The sequence below is a fragment of the Anser anser genome, assembly GCF_964211835.1.
Source record: "Anser anser genome assembly, chromosome: 14".
Lineage (NCBI taxonomy): Eukaryota > Metazoa > Chordata > Aves > Anseriformes > Anatidae > Anser > Anser anser.
Genome location: NC_139735.1, coordinates 248,688 through 275,284, shown reverse-complemented (window position 1 = coordinate 275,284; position 26,597 = coordinate 248,688). Strand labels below are relative to the sequence as shown.

The 26,597-nt window shown below is 40.0% G+C and overlaps 1 protein-coding gene across 14 annotated transcripts in view; it reads right to left on the bottom strand.

The window, feature by feature from the left end:
* JAKMIP2 (janus kinase and microtubule interacting protein 2) overlaps nt 1-22,658 on the bottom strand; it is a 47,803-nt gene extending 25,145 nt beyond the window's left edge. For 4 of the 14 annotated variants that reach the window (XM_083798456.1, XM_083798463.1, XM_083798464.1 and 1 more), the window contains exons 1-2: nt 22,132-22,326; nt 3,614-3,682 (exon numbers count right to left, since the gene is read on the bottom strand). In XM_083798456.1, coding sequence (XP_083654582.1) covers nt 3,614-3,682; nt 22,132-22,311 — 249 coding nt within the window. In that variant the 5' untranslated portion in view covers nt 22,312-22,326. Of the gene's footprint in view, nt 1-3,613; nt 3,884-7,749; nt 7,823-8,988; nt 9,148-12,099; nt 12,349-13,634; nt 21,950-21,976; nt 22,327-22,503 lie in introns of those variants that run through there. The other 10 variants (XM_083798461.1, XM_083798465.1, XM_083798460.1 and 7 more) reach the window with 10 other exon arrangements.
* Between the last annotated feature and the right edge of the window lie 3,939 nt (nt 22,659-26,597).

Sequence of the window (26,597 nt, the reverse complement as noted above, 5' to 3'; positions counted from 1 at the left end):
AATGGAACAGCTAGCTTTACTTAAAATAATGTCCTTTGCTACTCTAGATTAAAGATAATTTTTAAAGTTCTTGGACCATAGCTTTGGAATCAAAGTTACAAGGCAGCTTTCAGTACATTTGCACTAACATATCTCTAAGTCCAACTTCATAACCCTGAGCAATTTCACAATAGAATCCCATGTGAACCTACACCAAAGATAAGCCACTGACAAGGAAAGTTTTCAGTTCAGAGCAAGCTCAGTAAGTTTGTTATTTACAGTGAAAAAGATTGGGACTTCTGCGATTGTAAGAACTACTTTGTCTATTTCTTTTTAAATAAAGACCACAAAGAATGAACAAGAGAAAACCTTTCAGAAAGAAAAATCAAGGGAGAAAAAAAAAATATATGAACAAACATAGTAGCAGGTCATCTGAAAGCCCTCCAAGAGCCACTGGTGGTCTAGCATACAGGCCTAATTGATTACTTGGATAGGATTTAATGAAGGTAGAAAGTGCTACTGACTATATGCAGAGCTGATTGACTTATTGTCTCAAGCTTTGCCATTTTACCTTTCCCAAAATAAGTTGTTAGAAGAGTTTGAAAGCGTACTTTTACTTCGGTTTCAATCAAGTCTCGGTTTTCTTACTTCCTACTTTTTTACTTCGGTTTTCGAGTCCTTCTGACAATTAATAGACTTTAAAAATGAGATGCATATTTCTCAGAAAGCTCCATGGAAAACAAATCTGAAAGATTCTCCTAAAATTCCCTACACAGTTCTCTGGAACACACAAGAACTTTTCAATGAAAAATATTCAGTACACACGTTATTTAAAGTTGGTATGTACTTGCAGCTCCCACTAACTTCTCTGCAGGACTTCAGCAGTTATCAGTGTGGTAGTTATGTGTAATAACACGTCATATGCAAAAAAGTGTTTTTCAGCTAGGGACTAAAAAGCAATCTCTTTTAATCACATCTATATGATTCACATGAGAAATTCAAATGCCATTACATAGATCACTTCTGAGAAGAAAGCTACACATAACCTTAGTGTCCCGCCACCCTCCACCCCACCCTGAGAATCCTTAGGCATGTTTTTGGTTTGCCTTCACTCCTTTTTCAGTCTAAATTCATCTTTGATTTTGAATACTCATGACTAAAAATGAGCCTGATGCTCTCTTTATTTCTTTAACCGTTGTCTTCCTGTTTATTAAAAAGGGAATTGAATGCATTACAAAATAAGGTGTAATTATTGTATGTGATCTATTCTGGAGTGACATAAAAAGATACACGTAAACTTTCAACAAAGTAGTTTGGGTATCACAATAGCACAGTGCAGACCCACGCAGGACCTGAGTACAACCCAAGCTGAGTACTGGGATGCCTGGTTTTGCACCTATTATTTTCCAGGCTGCCTAGTTTATCTAACTGCCATTAGGCGTTAAGCTGATGTGTAGATGCACGTTTCTGATGGGAAGAAAGGGAGAGAGAGTGAGGGTCTTGTGGTAGAAAGATTACTATATTTGAAGTAACGTGAAAGAGACCTGCTCAATGAAAGACCACAAGGGTCCTCTTTGGATTCAGTGATAGAGTGAATTTCTTGCTAGTAGAGACAGGAAAATTCAAAGATCCTATTGGTTTGAACCCTTTGTGGGATGAACAATTTCTTAAAACTCCTTCTGATGTTGTGTGACTGTCCATTTTGGCATCCTATTTTTAACATCATTTTGCAAATGAGGTTGTACTAAGATGTATATTCTAAATCTGCTTATGTCTAGGGAAAAAAGGGGGGAAAAGCTAAAACCTGATTTCTACATCACAATTAAAATTGCAGTGATTGCTGCTCCTCTAGATACAAATTGCAGAACATTTCAGAATTGTGATCTGCTTCCTGAGACTGTAGTTTTTAGCCCCTTGCTCCTCCATGATGACAATTCCTTTGATATCTGGAGCATTCAGTCCCATTTGGTCACAGGAACAGATGAGAGCACCTATGGATGGACCTCCTGAGAGGTACTGAAGCACAAGCAATTTCGTTGTTTTGTTCACGTTCTGCTCAGGTTCTTTCCATTGTTACTCTGAAGCACATTTAAATATATTTCAGGTAAGATTTTTTTTTTTCAGTTTTGAAGGCTTTACTACATTTGTTGCTCTCATTATTTACACCCATCCTTGAAGTGATGTCTAGTAACAAAAACCAGCACTGGCAAGTACCATATCAAAATTCCATAGCTGCAATGATAAAAAACCAGCAAGAGTTAGAATATAGTGGAAAGCACTACAGAATCTCCCTCGGCCATCAGTTTTCTTATTGACCTCCTATGGCTCCTTAAGAAAATAACTAAGCCTTGCCTATGTGCAACATATGAATGACAGAGCTTGCAGGGAATACACAAAAGAAGCATTTTTACTTTCCAAGGCTGTCATTGACCATATGAAAGAAGAGGATGCAGAATGAGTTTGAAAGAATTATGGTATCTGCTTTCTTGTTTATCTTCACTGCTTGTAAAAGACAGATTGAAGATTGTCTTAATCTCACTCATGGTCAGGGAACTTTAGCAATTACCACATAAGGGTTTATTGCACAAAAGCTGCACTCTGCCTATAAAACACAGATGCACTGTGAGTGCCACTAGAAGCATCCCTAAATGATGAGGGAGCAGCACTTTGGAGAGCAAAATCTACACTGTTTTGCAAGGCCACGTCAGGATCACATGTGGGAAAACTGATGCTGCCTGCAAGGATTTTAGCAGAAGGTCTGCAGGGTTTATGCAGAATAGGTGTAAAATAACAGCCAGTATTTCATACTTGGATAACAACTGGCCCATTACCTTTTTACAGGCTACAAAGGCTGAAACAGTGTAACAAGATCTTAGTGTCTTTCAAGGGCTGCCCTAGTGCAGATGATGCAGGAAGAGAGTCAAGACATCAGCAGATGATGTAGGGGAGAGCTGAGGCTGCAGCCCACAGCCCTAAGGTGGTACCAAAGGCTTCTAAAGTTTATGTGAGGAACCTCAAACCTTCACAGGTATGAACAGACAGGGCCATGGCTATACCCTCTGCACATGATACTCAGCTGGCTTTTGACTAACTTTGGATATCAGACTGTAATGCTGACAGACCATTGGTACCTGAACAAGCTCGAAATAATGTATACATACCTTAATGTACAAAATACAGTTCGGCTGCATTGCAGATAGATTACAAGGATCCACATGGAATTTCATGCTATACATTTAAGAACTACTTCACTCTACTTTGAAATAAAGACATATCTTGCTGAAATATATTCAAAAATTCACTTATTCAAAAACAGCAACAGTACACAATTTCTAGATGCTGGAAATTAAAAAATAATAATATAGTTAGAGACAATCTGAGTGGATAGTATGAAAAACACTAATTGGAATACGGCCAAAGATGTTACAAAAAGTATACCGTTCCATTTGAGGGCCAAAGTCTTATTAAACTTGTACCTTGGTATTTTACTGAGGTCTTTTCCACTGAAGCAGCAGCACATCATACCACTGTTCTAGAGAAGAGTTGCATCTGTTGATTTCTGTGACACTGTTTTTTTCATGTGTTTCTTTCCTTCAGTGCAGACACTTTTATTTAAAACCAAACCCTCACTCACCTTAGATTTCTCCTGGTGCAGCTCAATTTGAATGTCTGTTAGCTTGGTCCTGAGTTCCTCATTGGCAGCCTGTAGGGCAAGAATCAGTGCCTCAGGCTTTTCGCCCTTGCTACGTCCTTTTTTTGACATGATTTCTTATCAGTGAGAGTCCATGTGTTTACTTCTTTCAAATGTGGACTGCCATCTTTTTCTGTTCCTTTCTGTACCAGTTATTTTAACACCTACTGCCTGGCAATCCTTAAGGTTCTGTCCTCAGCTGCTTTGGAAGCCCTGTGAGAAATAAGACATACTATTATTTATCAGTGGACACTGCAACATGACAGCTCACATGGCTATGGAACACAAGATAGCTCACTTCTCCAAACACTGCAATCTCTGCAAGTCTGAAAACCTGCAAGGGAGATCCCAGCACAACCAGGCTTCCTTATGCAAGTCTGACATAGTGGTGGAGATTTCATACATGCCCTTTTCTTTTTCTCATAAAGGGGCACCATGCAAAGAAGATACAAGTTTGTTTACCATAAGGATTAATGATGTTGAGACTACAGGATTGGAGAGGACAGGTCATTTAATCCAAGCCTTACAGTCTGGGATAACCACAAAGCAGGCATTTTAGTCTGAAGAATCTATCTACAATCTCTTCCTGCTACCCTTCCCAACCCTTGAACTCTCCCAAGATCCTGTGCCAAACTCAGACTTTCATACAACATTCCTACAGTCTACTACAAGAGAGAAGCGCTGAAGTCCTCATTAGCATTCTGGGTCTCTGTAGAAGCAGAAAACGAATGACATGCAAAAGCCCATATCAGACTAGAATTTGTCACCTATGCCATTTTTAAGGGAATGCAAAAAAACTAACCAACAGTTTCTGTCAACTAAATTTTGGGGAAAATTCTGTCCTAAGTCAAAATGATATGGTAAGCATAAATCCAAGCACATCAGCAAGATACGCAGATAGGGAAGTGAAGGTAGGTTGTTGTTTGTTTGTTTGTTTTCCGTATCACTGGGAATATGAGTATCCCTCTGTCCTGCAAGTCCCATGTACTTTTTTTTTTTTTAAACATTTTTCTTATTAGTTATTAGCACAGACTGACAGCCTTGGATAAAGAGGTATTCTGTCTACCCACAAAATAAGTGTGGATTTAATAAGCTTCCTAGAAATTTCTGTATCTGTCTCTCAGCGCTAAGCAGGGATTGAGATGGTGCCATGTTCATGCTCACATAGTCAGTCTGCCTTTCCTGACACATTCACAAAACCTGCAGAAATTACATACATCTTTTGAGATGAAAGCAGAATCCTCAATAAAGAATGTCATTGTGAATTGAACAAAGCAAATTCACTCCTTCTTGCTGTGTTGATCTTGCTGTTCTGAAAATACTGTACTATATCAGCCAGGGCTTCATATGCTGCTCCCTGTTATAATACCTCTGAAATCCTGGAACTGTGTTGTATATACACACTATAAATGGGCGCAGGATCTGATCCATCCTTCCCACAGTGCCTCATATTCAAAACTGGTAACAAAAGATCTAATCAAGCTAGTTACATGAAAGACTTTTTCTTCAGTAGGGCTGCAACAGTACAACATCAGAACTGAGCCTGCTTTCAGTGCAAGTGACAGAGAAAGAAAATGGTCTTTGGAAAGCAGTTAATAAAATGGCTTGTTCTTCTCACATACCATGTGACACAGCACAGCCCTGGAACATCTTATATAGTTCTGGCCAGGAAAAAAATCAGACCATATGGGACAGAAATGGTCAAGAAAGCAGAAATCTTTGACTGTCAATGCCAAATGATGATTTGTTTGAGTTTGAACAACAGCTCATGCTTTCGCCAGATTAGCCATGCGAAGGATGGCTTTGGAGAAAGAAAACAGTACACAAGCGAATCAGTAAAGACAACAGATTAAAATTAACAGGATAAGATTTCCTGAATGGGGAAGATGCTTCTTTGCTGTGTTGTTTAAGACCCTCAACCACTCCAGAGACTCCTCTGTCCCAGAGGCCCGTTCAGCAGAGAGCAGAGAGGCTTTGATAGTTGTGATATGCTGTAGTGTTGCGATAATACAAACTTCTACTAATGCACCAGGACCATACTGTTCACAATCCTTACCACACTGAGCTGGCCACACAACTCTTCACTGGACAACTGATTTGCCAGTATGCTGCAACAGAGCTATTAAATAAACAGAGTGTAACTGGTACACAAGAACACACAGCCATAACAGAGGTAATCCCAAGGCAGTGTTATCAGAGTGCTGTCATACAATCAGTGTCACCACACAATGTCAGATATTACATTAACTAGGAATAACTTCCAGAGCCAGACTCTGTTCTGGTTTACTGCAAGGAATTGGCCAAGTTTACTGGCACTTTTGGGAAGTAGTTTCAATGAAACACACAAAAATCATTCACTAATTGCAAAACATCAAGTTAGAGTGCATATTCTTCCTGTTTCCCATGACTATAATCACTGGTAAACAGCAGTATAACATGGATTTTTAGTGATCAATAGGGCTTAATGAACATTATTTTAGTAGTATATATTCTAGATAAACTAAAAAATAATTAGCAAATAGAAAAATAGAGCATATTACTTTAGTATCAAGATTGTCTCAATGGAATAAGAAAATATGGATATTCAAAAGCAAAAGGAACCTAAAGATGCTCTTTGTGACATTAAGATTAATGAATGTATAGTGGAAGTACTTAAACAGAACACTAATGCCCCTATGATTTTTTAGTTTGGAGTAGCTTTTTTATTTATTTAATCTGCTGTTTTACTGGTTCAACAAAGAATACTGCTTTGGGATAGAATTTCAATATATCTTTAAAACAAAAGCAACTATATAAATGTAACATAAAAATGCACTGGAGAGACCTACAGCAAATTCATTAGTAGCCCATAATTTCCTCAACTGCATTCATAATTTGATGATAATGTTAACGTCATGATTCTTTTAAAAAAAAGGCCATGTGAGCAATCTCCATTAATTTTCCACAAATCAACTTGCATGGCATGTACAGCACTTCAACACACTGATGAGCATAACTTGTACTTATCACAGTTTTGCACCCACAATTAATTTTCAAATGAAAGATGGCATCTCTGACTCCAGTTATCAACCTTTTTCTCTTAGAGGCGTTCATCTTTCTCATCATTCTCCAATACATCACTAACATCACACTCTTCCAAGAGGCACTTGGGTCCTCTCAGGTATGCTGTATTGAATTCTGTTTTCCTGTTGGTGTCCCCAGAACAATTTGAAAGCATCTCTATCCACTGTATGAGCATTTCTTGTGTCAGTCAAGGACGTGGCAACATGGTGTATCCTGCCTCTCATTCTGCAGACCACATGAGCCGAACTTGCAGAGGGACTCTCCAAAGTCACTCTGGCCATGGCTGTATCTCCACTTGCAGACTTACAAAACAGAAAGAAACTCAACATGTTTGCGCTTCAAGCAACAGTGCCCATCAGTTGGTATAACCCTCACTGTCAGATCTACTAGTTGTCTGCACACCTTGCCTCTTCAAGTGGCCTAACTGTTTTCTTGCTAAGTTGCTTCCAGAATTCCTTTTAACAAGAAGCTTTGAATGTATGGTCTGACACAGACTGATAATCTTTCCTAGGTTGAGTTATGTCTACTTAGAAACAACGAGTCACTTATGCTTCACAGAAATAAGACTGAATGCTGTTGGATCCAAGTGTAGAGATCAGTGGGAGGACTGCAGTGAAGGTCCTTCATTAATCTAGTTTCAGATTTGGGGTCCTGAGCCCTGCTTCGGTCTACTCTAGAAAAATAGACATAAATATCTATTGACTATATATTGCAGATCACACTCTAGTGAGACTGACTGGCTGCAGCAGCACTTAAGAAAACCTAGTGTAATTTAACGCAAGCTAGAGACAATTCTGCTGGAACACAATATGATCTTGTGGGTAAAGCAGAGACCATGATGCACAACTTCCAGGTTCTTTTCTCATCCCTTCCACTCCTGTATATGTACTTTCCTTAACATTCCAGTAACATCACTCCAGAGAGCCCATTCTGTAAGCTGTTTTCCACTGCCATTATTTATTTTCCCAGTTAAGTACCTTTTAAGATCAGACACATTTGATTCAATGGTATCTTACCAATAGCTAACATGGTTTATGTTAACCAACTGAAACACAAGGCTTTGAAGAATGGCTTCAATCAACAGTGATCCTAAACATGAAACAAAGACCAAAAAGTAATCATTAAAGAACAAATTTAGAATTACAGGCAAGAGAAGTAGAATTATTACTCACTTAAAGGGAAATGTTGCTGGCACTGTCAGTTAAAGTCTATAAAGGTAAGATGACTTTGGTGAATGCAGTTTTAGTAATATTTAGCACAACCTTTGAATAACTTCTGCAAGTCTCTTACTACGCAATCTATTGTTTATGTTTGTATGTTATATTGTTATGTTCGGTCATTCCACTGAATTTTCCTATTTTCAGATGGAACACCTCAACATGAAATAATGAAAATACATGAAAAATTAAATAGTAGCAAAAAAAAAAAAAAAAAGAGCTTTCAGAATTATCATGCTATATCAACCTTGCATTTAACAAAACAGATTTTGAAAATAGAGGCATTTTTGTTAGGAGAGGAATTCCATTTTTTTACCACTCAGCAATTCATTTAGAATCAACACATGGCACAGGCAACTGGACTGGGGGACACTAGTGTCCATCCTCAAAAATCAGACACTAACTATAAAGTAATAAGACAAGCTGTCACAACAGTCTGGTTGCCTTTAATGTCATCCTCTGGCCAGCCTCCTCTACAAAACAGTTGGTAGTCTGTGGTGAGACAGGCAGGACTTGTACTTGATGAGGGGCAATTTTTCACTATAGGAGGGAAATATATTTTTCATCAGCAAAGTGTCTGTTTTCATTGACAGCCTCATTTGCAGGGCCAGACATCTTCCTTTAGGCAATACTGCCTTCTGTGTGAATGAGTTGGAGTAAATTCATAAGCACATGGAACAGGTATGATTAAGAGTTCATTATGAGTGTGATTTATCTCGTGCCTGTGAAGGGGGAGAGGAAAGCATTATGGTTTAACCCAGCAGATGGCTAAGCACCACACAGCCGTTCATTCATCCTCCCCCTTCAGTGGGATGGGGGAGAGAATCAAAAAAAAGTAAAAGCTTGTGGACTGAGATAAAGACAGCTTAATAGGACAGAAAAGAAATACTAATAACAATAATAATAGTAATGGTAATGGTAATAATAATGTGTGCAAAACAAGTGATGCACAATGCAATTGCTCACCACCTGCTGACCAATGCCCAGCCCCTCCCCGAGCAGCGGTCCCCCCAGCCTGGCCAGCCACCCCATATTAACTGTTCAGCATGATGTCATATGGCATGGAATATCCCTTTGGCCAGTTTAGGTCAGCTGTCCTGGGTCTGTCCCCTTCCAGCTCTTTGTGCATCCCCAGCCTCCTCACTGGCAGGGCAGTATGAGAAGCTGAAAAGTCCTTGGCTTTGCGTAAGCACTACTCTGCAAAAATTAAAACATCAGCACGTTATCAACATTATTTTCATTCTAAATCCAAAACACAACACCATACCAGCTACTAGGAGGAAAATTAACTCTATCCTAGCCAAAACCAAGGCAAAAAGGAAAGATATTGCCACCTTCAAATGACCTCCTCAGCATCCAGCATAATTAAAAAGGGATATAGTTACTCTTTGGGAAGCTGTATCTTTTCACCTATCAAGGTCACCTACCCTTTGAGATGGAAGGGCATAGTGAGTTTGTCCATATTGGATCATATTGCTTTTAATGCACAAAGCTTGATATTTATGCCAAATCGTTAGTATTATTCGCATTTCTAAATACCTGCTTTACCAAAGCTTGTGTGCAGACCCTTGCAGACTACAATGAGGTAATAACCTTCCTTATAAATCCCTGGTATACCACGTCCCCCACAGGGTGCCAATTATATTGCTGAAGAACACTGTCCCAGCAGTCTGCTGTGGAAATCTAGGCAAGTGAGGAGGCTCATTTCACCTGCTGCCATGTCCTTACTACACTTGCAACTTTACACTTGTACTTGCAATTCCAAAAGAGTGAAGGGAGCCAGGTAGATGTACTGATTCTCAGCAGCACACATGATCAAACCCTAGATTTTAAGTCCAAGAAGAAACAGCTTCAGTCCTTAGGTAAACAAACTCCTTTGACTTTAGTGGAATGAACCCTTTGGGTATATAGATCTCCCTATGAAGTACACAGTGCATAGTGCAGATATCATAAGGCATATCTGTCAAGGAAATTAAAAACATCATAACATTCCCAGATTGTGAGAATGATGTTACCCTATTAACTGTTTCAAATTCTGGTGGCATATTTGGCCATGCAGCTATTTAGAGATTGCAAGAAGCATCTGTCGGATGTCTGTAAGCAAAAAGACCATCAGAATTGTTTATGATGAATGGCTGCCAAGTACAATAGCAACAGGAGCATCTCCTATCAGCTTTGCCCTCTTCTAGCACTTGCTAGTAGAATGTGTAGGAATTATTGAAGCCCTCAGAGCCATGAAAATACCTAGTTAAGCAAAAGCTTGCTTAAAAAAAAATCAAAAAACCCTATGGGCAGATTTCAATCCAAGATAACAGGATTAAGTCCATTCCTAAAGCATAATAAATTCAGTCTGGAACCCACAAGGAGAGATTCCATTTTGCTCCTTTCCCTAGAAAATCCATCCACTGGATTCTTGAGTAAAAGCACCACACATTTTCTTTGAGATGCACCTTCAATGAAAGTCTAAATGAATTCCTTGAAGAATTTGCCACACTTTTTATGAGAAGAAGCAACACATTGCTACAGGCTGTGAAGAATTTATCAGCAAGAAATCATGGCTATACTTGAATACTTGAACTTGATTAGATTTGCTACTGTATGAAAAAAGTATGTCGTTTGAATCTCATTTTTGTTCTTGTTGTTGTTTTTGAGATCAATTCAAGCTTAGCTGCATGATATAAGCATGTAGAAGAAGTTTGTTCATATTCACACTCCCAGAGGTTCAAAGCAAGTGCGCGGATAACACTGTACTTCGTCCCATGGCAGAACATGTTTTAAAAAGAAAATGCTTCAAGGCAAGCACTCTGTAATCTTTAACATTATATGTAAAAAGACAAGTGCAACTCGATGAGCAATCCCACTAAAAGCTTCTTCTTACCTAGTCTGTTTAATCTTCTGTTTTCATCCCTTCCTACAAATTTCACTCATTGCTATTACTTTTCTTTTTTCTTCCATGCTTTCCTTTTTTAATTCCCTCCCCCCCCCCTTTTTTTTTTTAATTTCCCTTTGTCCTAGCTTTTTTTTCTTTTCCATTGCATTCTAGGCTAACTTTCTGTGTGGGTTTGGTCATATGCTAGCAAAAGTAGAGAGGAAAAATTCCTACTCCTGATCCCAGAAAATATGGGACTCTGAAGCTGTTCTGAGCTTAAGAGCAGTGTTTCCGATCCAGTACTTCATTTCAAAGTGATTGTTACATTCTAATATTTGTGGTATTAATAGTCTGAACAAGTATGTTTGTCTTAGAGTTCATATTAACTGTTCAATTAACTATCACTGAAAGGAATGAACTTCATTGGGTTCTGAATATTTGAGGATGGGAAGAGGAGAAAATTCTTCCGAGCCAAGAAACCTACTTTTTGAGATCTGTCCCCAGTTACAGCTTGCTGGTAGATTTTCCACCTCTAGTTCATATTTTTTTCTTCTGCAAGTAGCCGTAAGTGAAAGGGTGTGCAAACAAATGTAAAATAATTCTAGGGTGACTTTTTCTGTACTGTTTCCTTGTTATGTGCTATGTGCAGTTAATGTTATGGAAAAGGCTGCTGATATTGCGCATGTTGATTTGAAAACTTTGCTCAGAACTCAACACACACAAAAGTTCAGATAAATTTTCCAGATTCAAGCAGTACCATTTCCGTATCCGTAACAAAGGCAAAATAAATAAGGTTACAAAAAGCAGGTCAGGTCTTGAAATCAAACTTCTGAATAGCAAATATGTCACATTCAAAGTAGTAATCAATTACTGTTCTTCATACAGTAAATGTAGTACAAAATAAGTTTGTACAATGCTCTCAGACATATGGTTTGGTTTTGGGTCCTGTGTGCAGCCAGGAGTTGGACTCAATGATCCTTGTGGGCCCCTTCCAACTTGGGATATTCTGTGATTATTCCTTTATCTGAAGTGGTGAGGAAACTGCTCTGGATTTTGCTCCTAATGATAACCTATGGCAATTCCAAACTGTCTTCAACTTCTAAGTTGGTGAAGGCAACCAGAACAGATTAGTAGGGACAGAATTTATCTGGTAACAGGCTTCCCACCAGAGTTGTCCCTGAAGTTGCCTTGGCAGTCAGTTCAGATATGCTTGCTTGTTAAGGTTGAGTCACACCCCTTATCTAAAAGGATATAGAAGAAAACAATCCCATTAAAGATACCTGAAATTTGGGGTGGGGTGGAGTTCAGCAGCCTGAAGGAATGTCTTCTCATTGTATTCTTCATGGCTAGAATATCATGCAAACTAGACTCAGACACATTTCACTGGATATCCTTATTAGCATGACCACCAAGTGGGCTCAGAACCAAACAGCAACACTGAGCAAGTCGTATATCCGACGTGGTCCAGAGGTGAATCCAGGGGAAGTACTCTGGGTTTGCAGACAGTTAGTTATATGGAAGATTTTTTTCTAAAAAAAAAAAAAAAAAGCAACAGTATAAAGCCCTCACTTCTGTCTTCCCGTGTTAAAATGCAAAAAAATCACTACTATCATACCAAAAATTAATTTGACAGGTTGGGGTCAGGCTATTTCAAAACAATCTGTCTTTAGGTAAGGCTTTGTCATGACAGTTGAAGGTCCAAAACTGGCTCCTTTCTCTGTTTGGGCTTCTGCTGAATGAGACACATTGCACAAAATACCTTTCCAGTCTCACTGGAATAATAGCGCAAGCGCAGGAGAAACAGCGCACTCTTTGTGGGGGATGTCCAGCCAAGTATGAAGAGGCACGAGCGCACACCAATCAAACAGCCGTAGGCATATATGCTCCAGTTTGCACATATGACAAGCAAGCCTGTATTTATATCATGGAAACTGCTTCGGGCCTCATCAGGAAAAGAGCTGAGGCTATAATTCTCTTACAGTGTTTTAACAGTTCCCTGCTTTACTCTCCCCATTTGTAACAGGAATCTTAACCACTTTATCTTGTTTTACTGTAATAAAGATTAGAGGAATCTAGCCAGACCATTTTTGTCTTCTGAACCATGACTTTACTTTTTGCACGAATTACATACAAGACTAAGACATCTAAGACTACAGCAGTGAGCTCCATGTGAAACACAAGGAGTTCTTACTCAAAGATCAAAGAACACAGGTTTTTATGGCTATCTTTAGCAAACTGATACAAATGCAAGCATGGTCAGTATTTTTTTTAGAAAAGCAATAACATGACAATTTCCACAGAATTTAGAAAATCAATTCAAATCCTTTAAAACATATTCTAAAGTATAACCCTTCCTTTCAGCAAAGCAAGGTGTCTCATGTGCCAAATTTGGTGTACTCCTGAGTAAGAGTGTTGGTCTGTTTGGGTCTGCACACAAAACCCTTAAGTCTCAACACAGGAATAACCTTGACTATGAGTGAACCAAAACACACGCTATGTCTCCTGAGGAACAAGTATATATACATCCCCTCAAAGTGGCAGAGACCAGAGTGCAGGCATCTGGCAAAGGCAAAACTGAAAGCAAGCATATGCTCATAATATCCTTTTGCACAGACAGAGAAATCATCTAATCCTGATGACTCTTTCATCATCTAGACTTTGAACACACAATAGAAATTACCTCCCTGTCCCCCCTCCCCCCTGACAAAAAATAAATAAATAAATAAAAACACTAAGAATGTCTACTCCTGCCTATTTTGTGCCCAAACACTCAGTGGAATTTGGGACTAAGTATCTTTAAAATATATAGACATACCCTGCACTCCTGGGTTTCCACTTTAACATCTCAAAGTTCAGAACTAGAAACCTTGAGCTCTGTTCCTTGTAGTAACTAAGACAGCAGCAGCAGATTAGTATCGCACCCTCTTGTTTAGCTTCTTCCGTTTTCCAGTCAGCATCTGATGCATCTGCAGCTGATGTCTCACCAATTATAATTCACAAGTTGGATGATCAAGTGACAAAGATGCATTGCTTTTGAGGACCTAATCCCATCTATTCATAATTCTAGAAAGCCTCTAAGGCTACTGGGCTTCCAAATAAATTGTGCTTAGCTATATAAAGTAGCTTTCACAAAGGAAGGATACTGACCATTAAATCGAAGGCACAGGCAATGCAAGATGTTAATCACAAGTGTTTACTATTAAGGAGTAATATCTTACAATCTGCCACAGGATGAGAAATTAGTACCAACACTTTAGAAGGATAAGAACCTGGCATACAAATGGTGCAGGGAATGGCAAGATTATTCTGTAATGTAACCATTAGGGTTTTGGTTCTACTAACTTTGGTTCTACTAACATATAGAACACTAACATTTGTTTGTTAACTGTATGAAATAAAATTCAGGACATTAGACAAACATCATAATCATCACTTTCATGTGACAGCATTATTATTATTCCCACTTGTGGGTGTTAGCAGAGAGAATGTTTGATGTTTGGGGCAAACATCGATACATCTCTTTGGAGATGGGCAAAGAACTGAAAGATGAAAACTGCAAAGAAGGGTTAGGGCAGACTCCTCAACAGTGTTGAAGCTTTGCAGGAACAATCAGTACTCTGATACTAGATTCCAGACAAGCTTTCCTGCATTATTGTCAGGATGCACATTATTTTGCATCTTCTAGTGGGATTTGAATAAATCCAAAATTAAGTCTTTGCTTTGTCTTATTTACCAATTTTCATCTATGCTTTACATTGGTTCAGAATAAAATTCAAGTGTGAATTATTGCATTCCATGCTGTGCATGTTATGTCACATAATGAAATAAATGATTAATGGAAACTGCGATTAAAAGCACGATCTGTATTATCTTAGTATGAAATCATAATACAGCATCCCAAGATCAAAGAAAAAACTTAGCTCAGACTTGCTACAAATATTTGCATGCCTTTATACAATTCTGTTCTATATTTTTTTATAGACAGAACATGACAAATTTCATGTGCTAGCAGCTTAAATGTGTTTTATTCTACCAAATGGTGATAAATAGCTCTTCAGAACAAATCCTAACCACTTTGGCTTTTGACTATACAGAAATCATAGTGTGATAGATAATTTTTTAATCAATACCACAATAATTTTCAGGAATATTGAAATGTCTTCAGAACTAAACTCAAAATATCTATCCCTCAGATTCAGGCTCCACACAAGGAATACAGGATGAATCTGGTGCTGCTAGCCTGCTAAAATTACCATTGGCTCTTGCTCTAAAACATGAACCAAAAATCCCTATCCAAGTTGCTGGCAGCACCATGGAAACATTCAAAAGGGGACAGAAGCATTATTGTTATCTGCAGCAAAGCTGAGGAGCTTTTTTTAAACATTTTAAATATTAAACCAATATTCTATTATTCTGTGGCTAAAATACCATCTCTTTTTTAAACAAGTGTTTTCTTAGAAGTTACCATGAAGCATACTACCAATAAATAAGTGAAATCCTTCCCTATCCTGAAAGGAAATAGAAATTTCCCAGACTCAACAGAGTGAAATATACATGGACACAGATAAGACACATGACTGAAGAATAACAGAATTGTCAAGAAAATTATGCACTCCATCAACTTGCCCAGCTCATTGCACAATGGGGTCTAAAAAAACATTTCAGTGTTTCTGCACTTTTAGTGTTACTCTAGGCCCATTCTTGGTTTACTGAAAAGACATTTTGTACAGGTATTTTACACAAGTAGAATTGCACTCAAACACTGCCAGAGACAACACATGGAGCCTGAAAGAGAAACATTGCAAGTCACGGAATTTATAGCATGAGGCCGTCCTTCCTTTGATTTTGATTTCAATAAGCCAGCAAAACCATCTTTTATTTAATCAAAATGCATATAAACAAGAAAACAACAAACAGTGAGGGAAATGTTCATGTCCCATTTGTGTCTTGTAGAAACACTTCCTTTTTCTTTCCAAGGTCATAGCCCTCATTATCTATTGTCTTACAAGCATCAGAGGAGGATATTTTGTGTTCACTATTAAAAATTGTGAGATATTTAAGTAACTTTGCTATTAAAAGCACCAGATAACTTGTGAGAGTTTTTGCCATTTTTAGCTCAACTCTTGCTACAGCTGATGAAGATAGATTTAGATAAGATGTCAGACTGCATAAGAAAACTCAGTGTTCTGGCCTCCTGTGTTCACTTCTAACATTTAACAATGTGGATCTCTACGATGACTTTTTTTCTTTTCTGAATACCTTGCTTCTGACCAGATCACTACATTCTTGCAGCTCAATATAACTTCAAAATATGTATTTTCTACTTCCACTGTATCACTGTCAATGTCCTGCAGAACCTGATGTACACACTTCTCTAATTTCCCATGTCCTGTATCCCACTTAGCCTTTCATTACATTACCTGGGAAAATAATCTGAATGTTCCCATTACCATGGGTTATACTCCAAGCTATGCAAAACCTAAGCCAATTGGAATTAAAGCTTGTCTTCAGATCAGCTTTTCAGCAGAAATGTGAATATCTCTGTGAACATCCTGTTAGCAATTTCCATTCATCTTTAACAGTCAAAATGCCTTTAAAAATAAAAAACCTCAGAAGAAATATTCACTAGAAACACTCAGATTATTCACTTACGAAAATATTGTTACCAGAGCTGGTCTTTTTCATTTCTGATTTGTTGTAAATCTTACTCTTCTATTGTATGTTGTAAGATAGGTTCCCTCAAGACCTCTACAGTCTATGAGCTTTTTAACAATGGCCCTTAATAGGCAGGTAACATTAGAAATCTTCTTTTCCATCAATGTCATTAATCAGCTGAGGTACAAGGAACTGTTATTTGCTGCCCTCCCAACAAAACAAATTAAAGAACACCATACCATGTTTCATCACGCGTACTGTAGTTCTATTCATAATGAGATGAACAGAACTCAACAAATATAAAATAAAAGTCAGGAAAAAGCAAAACTTGCATTACATGTAGAATTACTCTTTACAGGTTATTAATCAGAAAATGCTCATGAAATTTACACGAAGATTTTTAGCTGAACTGTGCTGCTTTAAAAATGGAAGCATCAGCTAGTATTGGTCAGGGCATTCTCCACCTATGTAAGTAGGTGATGGGTGGGATTCTCAGCTGGCAAAAGTGTAAGCATGAAACAGCACCCATTAAACCCAGATGAGATACTGGGTCATACATGACATGACAAAGTAGAAAAAACAAAAAGGTCTCATTTATAAGACATTCAGGATACTGTCTTGAGCACCCAGATTTCCATTAAGGCTGCATCTGAAACCAGAAAAAAATATCTATGGCAATTTCATAGAGATTTTAATACGCATTAAGCTACTGTATAACATTTCAAATCAATTTCCAAGGACAATGCTTACATCTTCACTGACTTCACCTAACACAGGTTAACAGGCAGATCACTGACACTGACTGTATATTCCAAGAAAAGGCAACATGCAGGTCATTCTGTGACCTAAAACATACACAAAGCAGTACAAAAGGGATCTGCTAACACAGAACCTTGCAACCACAAGCCAAATACCGCTCAGTTAGTAATACTTAACACTGAATCTGCATGGATGCTTATTTGCTATTAGTTGTGACTCTAAAACACTTGGCACTCTCTCATCTTACAGGTTAATTCTTAAAAACATTGCCAATTTAATTAAAGTAACCATTCATTTAGTTATAAGCAACCAAATAGTAACTAACACAATTGTTCTCTCAGCTGTAGATTACTAAATGTTCTTCAAGTGCAAAAGTCCTCAAACATTCTTCATTTTTCTGAAAGAAATTATAACTGACTATAATTTCCAGTCAGGGGCAGAAAATGGAAAAGGGATGTTACTAAGTGTCATATAAAATTAGAGCAGATTCTCCTAGCTGATTCTCCACAAATGACTGCATCTCATTTTTTTCCTCTCCAACACACATTGGCAGAAAATAGCAGCTCAGAGAACCTTGAATATTAAGTACAAATAAACACCAGGTAAAAAAAAGAATGACTTACCTAAGAATAACAGACCTTCAGAAACAAAAATAGCATTTGGGTTCATGAAAATATAATTAGAAAGTAATTGCATATTGTGTATTAATACAATTTTATTTTTATTTTTTTAATTCTTCACTGCAGTATTTGTACACCAATCCTACAACAAATACATGCAAAACAATACAGTATTGATTATAATTAATTTCTATCTATCACTTGCAACATTAGAAGTTCTAATGATTTTGCATGCGCTATAGAAATGAATAATGAAAAATATTTCTGCATCAATTTTAAAAGAAAATCAACTTAGTGAATTTCAGTAAACTAGTGCACATGGAGGAAAAAGAAGCCCAGAAGCTCTGACTCTACCATTTCTCCCAACTTCATTTGATCACTCATAACTGATTACTCTAAGCTACCTTGGGAATTCAGTGCAATTTTAAGTTGGACATTTGGATGGCTTTTATTTACAGCCCATGCAATGTAAGGCTTAACAATTCTTTCCCCCTAGCTGCTTAAAAAAAATTATAATAAACATTTTCAACAAAATACAACAAATAGTTTGACAAATGAAGTACAAGTGTCAAACAGTAACTCGAAGATAAAACCTCCCTGGTGCTGATAGGAGGAATTCATAATGTAAAAACGAGAGAAAACTTGCGCTTTAGCATCAGCAGTCATCAATTAACTTAAATCAGTCATTTTGTTATTTTTGATAAAATATATTTAATCTGAGATCATGTTAAAAATGATGATGCAAAGTATAACATTACAGAAGATCTGGCTTACCACAGCAGCTGTTCTATCTAAACCATTTCCTTAGGTACCTTCGATTGCTTTATTGTTAATCACAGGTATATTTTATCTAAAGTTAGAAATATAATATAATATGTGGTCTACCCAGTCTTCATTTGTATTCATTATTTGTCGGCATCTGTTAAACAGTTAACTGAGGGGTTTCTCATTATGCAGCCATATACTAAAATAGTTTCTGCATTTGCCTCTTTCTCATTTAACTATGCTATGTAGATTGTCACACCAATTAGTTCACTGTGCTTTTATTTTGACAATAGCTGATTCAGACTATTTAACATAGGAACAGGCTGTGATGTCCAAATACGATCTTCCAAATAAACAACACAGGCCCTAAAGTTTCCAGGATGTGTGACGGTTTCTCAGCGATCCGCCAGTGATCCGAATTCATGGCAAACAAATCATACAACAGGAATTTTAGTGATCTGAACTGAAAGTCTGCATTCGTGAAAGTGCTTGCATGTTATTATTTTTCCTTTAAAGTTCATTGGATATTTCAGAATCCAATCTGCAGGCTGTGATCAACACAGTTTTTCTGTTGTATACCAAGACGTTGCCAAATACACTCATTTCAACTTGACAGCATTCAGTGTGGCGAGACCATAGAGTTTTCTCATGACATGCTGATGAATATTCTGTTTAGAGCCCCACCTCCCGGAGCAAAGAAATTAGATCAGGGAAAGTTTTTTAGTCCTCATATTTTAAAGGAGAAATTCAAATAGACCTTAAAGATACAGAAACTAGAAGTACTACATAAATGACATTTTAATGCCGTCATGGATTCTGAATGTTGAAAGTTGATGACACAGAGTCACACTAAAGCTTTGCACAGATGTAGATGACGACTAAAGAGAAGGCATCAGAGAATCCATCTCTGAGGATGGGAGGACAAGATTGTTGTAATCTGGTATAGACCAGATTTTCAAGTGGTACAGATATATATGAGAACTTTGAAAAAGCTACTTCCTGGGAATTAAAGTGAGCTATTAGTTTAGAAACACACATTGCGAACATGCCATTCCAAATTCAGCTAAAATAACTTTTTGACTTGAATTTAAGCATTTGTTTTGTAGTCCTGTAACCCACATATTGCATTGCCATGCACAAAGGTAACACAGAAATTTGTCTGAACCCCAAAAATATGACAGACTCAAAAGTGACCCGAAATTCAGGTATCTAGTAAGGACTATTTGCTGTGTCACAATTTCACAAAGAAAACAGAAAGCACAAATGCTGACCACAATGCAAACTGACCATGACTCAGTAGTGAAAGACTAGTTGTAAACATGTTCAGTCCCATAGCTCAGTTAAAAAGGAAAAAAAAAAAGTTATAATTTACAACTACTTGGATGTCAACCACTTGAGCTACACTTGAGCTATATCTGAGAGTACAATCCAACACCATACTTTTTCTTTTACAGTTAGAAGACTATTTTTATATAGTTTTGAAACCACAGTAGCAATTGTCTCTTGAATGGATGAATAGAAATCAAAATTGAAAATGATTCATTTTGCCAGTTATGTTTCATGGCATTTTTCTTGAATACCCTGATGTCACTCATCCTTTGTAATGACAGAGAAGTTGTGCTGCATCTTTCCAGCAACATTAAAGTCTCGATAACAAATGGTCTAGCATATCCCACCATACATTTACAAATGACAACTGCCACTTGTCTCCCCTACACACAACCATGTTCTAGCTGTACCTTATGTTCAATTCCTAATAAGTAGCACAAAGTAGCTCTTATTCAAAAGTCTAGCTGGAAACAGCCAACGGAAGCAGAGGAATCATCAGAAACCACTGAAAGATGACAGGGACAAGGTTATCAGAAGGGAGGCTGAGACAGATCATTAGTATTTGCAATATCACACAGACTAAAGTTAAGCTCTGGGCAGACACTGTAAAAATACCTGGCTCAAATTCATCTCCAAGGTCAGGACCATGTTTCTCTACCTGAGGCACTAACAGATTTTCAGTCCAAGATCAGCAAGTCAGAAATGATGTAGCATCCATCAGAGGCAGCCTGCTCCTTCAGCTCTGCTGGTGACCAGGTAATCCCAGCAGTCCACTGCATTGACCCAGTGCTGGAAAGCAGCAAAGCCCAAGGGCAGAGCAACAGCTCCTGGCAGCCAACTCTACCAGGCAACTCCAATCAAAATCCCAACAGAAACTTTCCAGCCTTTCCTCCCCCAGGCTCCTTCTCAGGATTTTGTTCACTGTGTAAGTAAGGGTGGAACTGGCTGCAACCCCCTTAACTTCATCACATCTCTTTGGTCCATGGTGACTTTTGATTGCTACAAATCTACTTATAGAGCCCATACCTTGCTTCCTCTTCAACAATTAACAGCTAACCACTCTCAGACTTCACCAATACCATAACCATTCCCAGAAAACCTGTTAGAATCACCACAGATTTACCTCACTCAAGCACAAATTTAAATCTGGTCAAGTGCCAGCAAAGCTTGCATTTACAGCACAAAAGATCCAGATTTGAAATTCGTATTGTGGAGCAGCAGGCCAGATCAATAGAAACAAAACCTGAGACAGAGCAGAAGCAATAAACCTAACATCATTTCCTGAAATGGACAAAGACTCTGCTTACTAGACTGGGCATTATAAGTCTAGTAAGACTAGGCATAGTATATGCACAAGTGAAGAATTTGACCCAGCAAACGAGAGACATAGAGAATGAGATTGCAACATGTCACCTCAGTGTAATGCATAGGGCAGTATCAGAACGCAAAAGTTGTAACAATGCATCCCATTATATTTTTCCTTACAAAAGTTCAAATTAATCTTTTAAAACATATACCTCTCTATGTTTCTAGCCTATGAGATACTCAGCATCTTATATATATATACATATACATATTCACAGAAAAAAAAAATAGAAACAGACTACAAATGACTATTTAATGCCACAAAAAATCAGCCCAAATGCAAGACCTAGATTTGTCTTAAGTAGCCATAATGAAGTGAAGGACAGCATCCGGTAATTTAAGAATAAATTGCACATCAGCCCAAGTGGCATGTTTCATCAGTTAATGATTGGGAAAAAAAAGACGTGTTGCACATACAAAGAGATGCAGCTTCTGGTGTCTCTGTATGCAAAGGAGAATGTATTCATACACACATCCACAAATGCACCAACCCTGAGAGTCCAAAACATGTACAGGTGCATTTCTGAAAAGACTTGCTCAGAAAGAAACCTTGTGCAATACCGTTTATACAAACAAATGGAATAGGCAAAGATGCATTGCGAGTAAAAATAAACCAGGGGAGTGCCTTTACAGCCGCTCTCCGCTCAGCTGCGCTTATACCCACCCGCAGATGCCATCTCACTGAGGCCCAGCCCAGGCTCTGCTGGCTGTGACTCTCCGCACATCAAATTCAGCCCTTAGAAGATTCCCTCCACTGTAACCAGCAATCATGCCCGGCACGCCGCGTTTTGCAGTGAGGAAGGCAAGACAATGACCAACCTGGAACACAATGGTGCAGGACGGGAGGGCGGCTGAGGTGGATCTCGGCACAGCTGCCGGCGGCATCCTGCCACACCTCTCCCTCTGCCTCCTCTCCACCACCTCCATCTCTGCCTCTCCATCTCCATCTCTCCTCTGCATCATCTCCACCTGCCTCCTCCCCATCACCTCGGCCTCCATCTCACCGCCATCGCTCGCCCTCCCCCGCCGCGCCGCGCCGCGCCGCACCGCACCGCGCCGCCCCGGGCCGGCCCCGCTCCGCCGCCCTCGCCCCGGCCCCGCAGCCGGCCGAAGTCATTGCTCCGGCGCCGCGGGGAGCGGGCAGCCCCTGCGCGGGACCCGGCGCTCCTCCGGGAGGCCGCCGCCGCTCACCGTGCCGCGGCCCGGGGAGGATGCTGAGCGGCGAGGCGCGGGCGCGGCGCATCCATCTTCCCGCCGCCGCGGCGGCTCCAGCGCCCAGCCCCGGCCGCTGCCGGCCTCCTGCGCACCGACGCTGAGGGCGGGCGCCCGCCCCGCCGCCTCCCCGCGGCGGAGGCCTGCGCTGCCGGGCCGGGGTCTGCGGCAGGCACCGCCCCGCCGCCGCCGCAGCGCCGCGCGCCCGCCGCCATGGCAACGCCGCGGCAGAAGGGGCGCGGGGCCGCGGGCCCCGGCGAGCGCCGGCGGCGGGGCCGCGGGAGCGGCCCCGAGGGGAGGAAGCGGCGGAGGGGCGGGAAGGGGCTGCGGCGGCGCCCGTCGCGGCCGAGTGGCCCCGCGGCAGCAGCAGGGCGCGGGCCGGGGGCTCCCTCGCGGAGCGGGCCCCGCAGCCGGCTGCGCGGGCCGGGCGGAGCCGCGCGCAACCGGCCCGGCCGGGCGGCGTCCGCGCCGCTCGGGCGCGGGTCGGCGCCGCGCAGCGGACTCGGCGGGGGCGGGCGGCCGCGCGGGCCGCTGCGCTCGGAGCTCCCCGCTGCTTGCTCCCGCGAAACGGCGCCGCGGGCTGGAAAGCCGCCCTCCGACGGGCAGCGGCGGTTTGCGTCGAACGGGCCCGCACCTCGGCGGGTAACACGTTCAAGCCCAGGCTGACAGAATGGGAACTGCTCGTATGCCCGAATAAGCTGCCAGCTCTCGTGCTTCTTTGTGTCGTCCAACCCCCGGAGAGGCAGTCATGAGAGCGATGGGCGCGGAGGCACATACTCCTCGGTTTCTTCAGATGCTTCCTCGTCTCCATCCTTTTGAATACTGACAGGGGTATCCCTGAAAGAGTTCGGTAGGCTACTGCTAATAAACACATCAAGAATTCCAATTGTTATCCTTTTGGCGCTTTACACAGAAGACAAACGTGGCTGCTAAGCCTGGTCAGATAAAGCATCAGCTTTTCTGCAAAAACAGGCTTTTCTTTTTGTGGGCCAACTGAAGACAAACACGCTTGGGTTGGTTTGTTTCTTTTTGCTAAGCACACCAAGACGCAGGAAACAAAAACGTTTGAAAACTAGAAGATGGCTTAGTTGGCTACTGGGTTTGCAGATTATCTCCACTCTGTGAAGCAGTTTCCTGGTGAATCAGTGACAAAATAAGAACGAAACTAGTGACAAAGACACCGAATTTTGAGTCATCCACCCTTAATACCAAATTCCATCAGAGCGCCTAATAACTGGTTGCCAATCCTTACTTTAAGTGCCAGTGTTTCAAACCTTTACCATGAAATCTTTCAGGAAGAAAAAAAGGAAAAAACAGCACTAGAAACCTAGAAACAAAGGTCTCAGAGTAAAGGGGCAGGCATTGTATGCCCAGCTGATGGCAGAGCAGTCTGTCCCAGCTTCAGCTTCCTCACTCTAAAGTGGTGGCATTTAATTTTCCTCAGATCAGTTTAACATATTCAGTGATTTTTTTCCTTTAATTCAGTGGGATCTGCAACATGATACTAAGGGCAAGAGCATTAGATACATATAGTTTAGCATTACACTTACCAAATAACACAATAAGCTCCCCGGTTCAACCTCACATGAACTCTGTCCTTACACACCTGAACCTGAATCAAAAGGAAAATCCCTTGCCCCATGACAAACTCTAAGAGCTCTAAGTGGAAGATGCTATAAATGGGCTTTACAGAACTAGTGTTTTCATAAGAAATTCCCCAGGGGCAGTTAACACATTCAGTGACTGAAGAAAACTTCAATGCCCAAAAAAAAGCAAGGTCCCATTTAAAAAGTTTTAAAAGCTGCTGCCTGATTATGTCTAGCATAAATGTTCGATTTTTCCTAACTTTTTTACTGAATATATAGCTCTGGAAATGGCCTTTTTAAAGACTAGTACAGTGGCTGTACTAGATAAATGGAAGGTCTGAAGTACATGGAAAAGGGAAAACGCTACTACAAACACTATAAAGATGTATAAAGCGGCATGACTCCTCTGGGCCTGCAAGCACAGAGAGACTACAAAATTAGCCTCACAGGATCTGGCAAGCTCCATACAGTGTCCTATCGGCTCCCGTGGCAAACAGCAAAATAGCTTCAAAATATTCCCCTTCTGTCTGTGGGCTTCTTAGGAGGCAAGGCTGCAGCACTGCCCATTCTTGCTGCTCCACAGGCCTGAAATGGAGGTACAGGTGATATGGAAGTGACATCCAGGACTGTCACAGCCACTCTATCCCCTTTCTCTTGCTCTGGCTGGAGGTCACAGCCTTCTGTCTAGTGTAATGTGCTCCTAAGAAATACCAGTGGACCAAGGCAAGCCACGACTATGGCTCTAAACTTCTCCAAGGCAGGAAAGGCAGCCTGGTCTGATGAGCCCAGGTCCTACCATCATTTTACAGGGTTGTTCGTGCTTTACATCCTAACACTTGAAGCTGAACACCAAGGCACAAAATGGCTTGTTTTACAGGGTGATCCCCCAAACGAGGATAGATTGAAGAGATGTAGTTATACCTACTAATAGTATTGCTGATTTCAGTAACAACCTTTCAAGCATGTTAAGCACAGAAGTACTTGAGGAGAGATGAATAGTTAAGTACTATGACTGAACAAGGACAAAAACAATGTAGAAGAAAGATTGTGTACTTCAGTACTGCAGAACACATACCTATTTAGAAACCAGTTTATTTCCAAAATGTAATCCTATGACGCATGACTTTAAGTTGTAGATGTGACTGATGTTAAAACCAGTATCTCCTTTAGAGATCTATGAATATAGTAACAAAATAAAACGCAAAGATTTCCATGCAAATGCTCACAAAGTATCAAGAAACAAACATTAATAGCTCTACATAATCACAATCAGTCCTCAAAAGCATGTAGAGTTTGAAAGTTGCTCTTCAATGCCTCCTGTATTATAATACTTTCCTAGGTAATAATTATTGATGATAAATATAAAGCTTATTTGTTTTACCAGAAGGGAAAGACAGAACTAGTACATTTGTTCTGCTGTATGAGTTGTGTAACGTATATTAAACTTGCTGTTTAGGTGGCACAAGAACTGATCATTAACTGTTGCTAGAAACTACTGATTTTTTTTGTCACTGATGTTTGCAACATGGGACACTTTTATGCTATGTATTATAATAGAAAACTAGTAGACTGGCTTGTGATTCTAAACATACTGATAGGCCATATTCCAAAACAAGGAAGTCCCATTGAATTTTCAGTCTTAAGACAGTAACCTATACCTATGTGTAGTTTTTGCCTTATTTTTAACAAATCACTCTGACCTTGCGCAACTAATGTCATTATCACCAAGGATTTTCATATTTCCAGAACTGGCATAGCATAGCAGACATATCAATCAGCACATTTTCACCAAACACATGTTTCTGAACTTGGCTATAAGTGCCATTATTTCTGTTAGGGATAAGGGAGACAAAATGATGAGCTCAGTTCTTCCTGGGCTGTTGAGTATCCTCACAACCAAACTTAGACATTAATTCCTCAACTCTACAGCACCTTTTATAAGTAAGTATTTAAAATACATGGATCTGGAAGAAATATCCTCCACATCAAGAGAAACCAAGATTACCAACCTTCCTGGTGTTGAAAGCCTTCTAGAAACTCAGCAGGCATCGTATCAGCTCAGTGCAATCCTAGTATTTAGACCTGGTGTCTGCAAGTTAATCCTTATAGACAGACTCCCACAGTGACCACCAGACAGCGAATTTAATGCAGGACCTTTGTAAGCACCAGAGATTGGAGAATCCTCGTTAAAAGACAGTCAGTTGAAACTTGGGAATATTTCCTTGTAAGGAAATCTTCAAACAATTACAAAATGCAATGGAAGATTGCACTGTTGGATAGCCCTGAGGAAACTGGAGCTTGTTTAGCAAGGAAAAAGAACATTTGCAGGTTATTCATAACATATATTCATAGTCAAAAATGTACGCAAGTCTCAAGTACTTTTAAAAATACCTCCAAGTTGAATGAAGTTTACAAGGTGAAACTGAATAGAACTGAAAGATTCAGCTGAAGTTGTTCAAGGCCATAAGTCAAACTGATACCCTGAAC